The sequence below is a fragment of the Solanum verrucosum genome, unplaced genomic scaffold, assembly GCF_900185275.1.
Source record: "Solanum verrucosum unplaced genomic scaffold, falcon-dt-bn FXZP01000101.1, whole genome shotgun sequence".
NCBI classification, from domain to species: Eukaryota; Viridiplantae; Streptophyta; class Magnoliopsida; order Solanales; family Solanaceae; genus Solanum; species Solanum verrucosum.
In genome coordinates, this window is record NW_026020111.1 from 2,614,312 (window position 1) to 2,617,498 (window position 3,187).

Here is a 3,187-nt window from a genome sequence, read left to right on the forward strand (position 1 = left end):
GAATCTCATGATGAAGTCCCTGAGTGGCATAGATTCACCTTGCTTGATTCCAAAGATACCCATTAGCCTCGATCGCGAGAACGATCCGGGAACTTCAAACTAGTGAGAAAATAAGGTTCAGTGAGTTAAACCAGCACACAGTTGTCCTGGTGCCACGTTGGGCACCAAACTATTTATCACAAAAATGATACAGTTAAATTTAAATGAGGTCAAGGACATGCGTCCTACATTAACCCTTTAGATCATGTTATTAACAATTGAATATTGTAAGATTAGTTATTAAAAAGTAAATGAAACGAGCAAGAAAGTAGAGCGAATAAAGCTTCTTCAAGCTTATTTTTTGTTGTATGTTACATATCTGGAGACGTAAGTCTTAGCTCCGGTGACGTTTATGAACGAATGAATATACTTAAACGATAAAGATTGAGTAAAGCAAACTTGGAACTCAGTATTGTTGTTGCATTACTAAAATTCGGAGTCCCTATACAAATGGACGAAGTAAACTATTAGGTTACAAGGGTGAGGTTTCCCCAATAAGAAAGCTCCACTTGAGCCCGAAAGTACTAAAATCAATAGGTTCGGGCCGTGTGGTGAAGAGTGATGCCAACCAATATTCCTGATTTGCTTAGGTGAATCTATACAACGACCCCGCATATCAGTCCTTTTTTGTCTCTTTGTTCACATCAGTGGGACACAGGTCCCCCTCTTCAGGTCAGGCATCCTTTGCCTGTTCCTGGTTAGCATTGTTATCTCTTCATTTGGGATACTCTCTCAGAAAACTGATCTCACCGGTGCCTTGCCCCTTTCGTACCTTTTAGCCACGCATCCTCTGCTCCGCCTGCTTTTAACTGTTCTAAGAAAGTATAGAGCTTTGATAGACAAGTGGAATCTACCCTCTCCCAAATCCATATAATTTTTTTTACTAATCTCCCAAAAGTGAAAGTACTGATGCTGTGTGAAAGAAAAAGAAATGTACAAACAGCAGAAGAGTGAAACTTTTTCCTCCTTCATATAAACAGATGTGACCACAAAAACAGTATCATATAGTGATATTCAGAATCTCATTTTAGCCAAAGGTTAGGCAAAGGGGGAACATATCAATCAATCAAGCATGCCTAGAGGACATTCAACACAACAATTTATAAAGAAGATTTATCAACATTCACCTCTTCTTCCCAACAATATATCACAAGTATCATGGATAATGAGATAGGATTTGATTAATTGTTGTACCATAGCTACATAACTAAAGAACTACAACAAAAAATATTTACTTGTTAAGTAGTCTAATTTCTTGGAAAACATATTATAGTAATATTACTACAAGCATGAGTATCTTTTAATTACTCAATATAAAAGCATATACTAAAATCTATCTCCACAATGGACCTTGTTTTTCTTGGTGACATGATGTAACCATCCAAACCCTTTAATTGCTTTGGAAATCTTAACAAGATTAGGCTTTCCCATTCCTAAATTAATCTTTCCAGCTGAGAACTTGAGAGCATGTAAGCAACATAACTGTTGTTCATTCATATCTTCTTCTTCTTCTTCGCCTTCGTCTTCTTCATACTTTTTGTAGCTTTTGGATTTGGATTTGGATTTGGATGTGGATTCTCCTTTCTTCTTCTTCTTTGTAGTGTTATCCCTTTTGAGTTTGCTCTTTCCAGAGTCTAATTCATAAGTTTCCCATAACAAATCCATTCCTTCATCACTACTAGCATTGTGCCTTTCTTCATAAAGTTTACATGCTAATGTCCTTGTCCACTCTTTTTCTTTCCTCATAGATCCATAACTCCCTAAATTCTGGTCAAGATTACTCCAAGAATGTGCCTTTTTATCTTTATCCACCTCCTTGGATCCATTTCCCATCATCATTTCTCCTTTTTCAACAACTTTCTCGACCTTCGTGCCCATTTCCTCAATTTTCTTCCTTTCCACATTATCAGCACAATTCTTGCTTTCAAACTCATCCATTTCCACTACAACCCCTGAATTTTCAAGATCATCTGTGGCAGTGGCAATGGCAGAGTCTTTTTCTTGAACTGAAGAATCAAGAAGTGATTTTTCACTTTCTTCAGGGGATGTATAGTGAAAAAACTCAATTGGGTTTACTTGAAACACAATCTTGTAAACTTCAAAATCCTCAAAACGATCAAACTCCTCAATTTCAGCATCAGCTTCCAGTAGAGCATTCTTGAAAGATAGCAGAATAGTACTAACATTGTCTGAGTCAGGGGAAGATATGAAAAAAGCAGGGGAGATGGTGTTGTTGACAAGTGCAAGGAGTAAAAGGGAAATGGTGATGAAGAGAGGGGAGAGAAATGAGATGATTTTAACAAGGTAAGGATAGAAGAAGATGAAGTAAGAGAAGTAAAGAGGGTGAGAGAGAATGAAGTAAGAGAAGAGAGTTAACTCAGAAATGAAGAGATTGAGTAATTGACTAGTGTTTGAGAAGCAGAGAAGATGATGATCCATTTTCTTCTCCATAGATTGATTAATGGAGAAGTGAATTATGGAAGAAATGGGGAAGAAGAGAAGAATCTCTCAGAGAGAAAGAAAAAGTTTGTCTGATTGTAAATGCGGCGTTGATGTAGGAAATAGAATGTATACTCTCTTTTATCACCTCTCTTTGGGTTTAGCCGTGTGGAGAGGGCTGTGCGAATTCTTTTTTGTTTCCACCCCGTGTGCGGTGACTCCGTATTTAGGAGAGTCGAACTCGGTAACTCCATATTCAGGGAACTCAAACCTGAGAACTCTTAATCGTGAGAACTAATCAAGAAAGAGAGTAAATTCACTATTCACTAACTATAAATTAGTGCAGCCTGTATTTTGTTTCGTTAGTTTCAATTTATTTGTTATATATTACTTTTCTTACTTTACAGTGCGTTAAAAAAATCGTTCTTTTTAAGTAGCTATGTAATTTCAATTTCTTACATTTCATGTTACAATAAGATAAAATAATATTTTGATATATTTTATATGTCTTAGTTCTAAGATCAGTTAGAAATCTTTAAAAATTCTTTTTTATTTTCTTAAATTTCATGTTAAGTCAAAATTATATAAATAAATTAAAATAGATGGAGTAAATAAAAATGGAATGAAAAGATATGACACATGAATCTAAGTTAACCCCAAAAGCAGCTAATGAGGGAAGGTTTGTTTTAAGTCCATATAAAAAAACCAA

At 35.7% G+C, this 3,187-nt stretch overlaps 1 protein-coding gene across 1 annotated transcript; it reads right to left on the reverse strand.

Moving 5' to 3' along the window:
- Positions 1-1,365: 1,365 nt before the first annotated feature.
- LOC125825503 (uncharacterized) lies at positions 1,366-2,490 on the reverse strand. Its single transcript, XM_049504827.1, has one exon. It carries the CDS (start codon positions 2,488-2,490, stop codon positions 1,366-1,368), a length of 1,125 nt encoding a protein of 374 aa, XP_049360784.1.
- Positions 2,491-3,187: the final 697 nt, after the last annotated feature.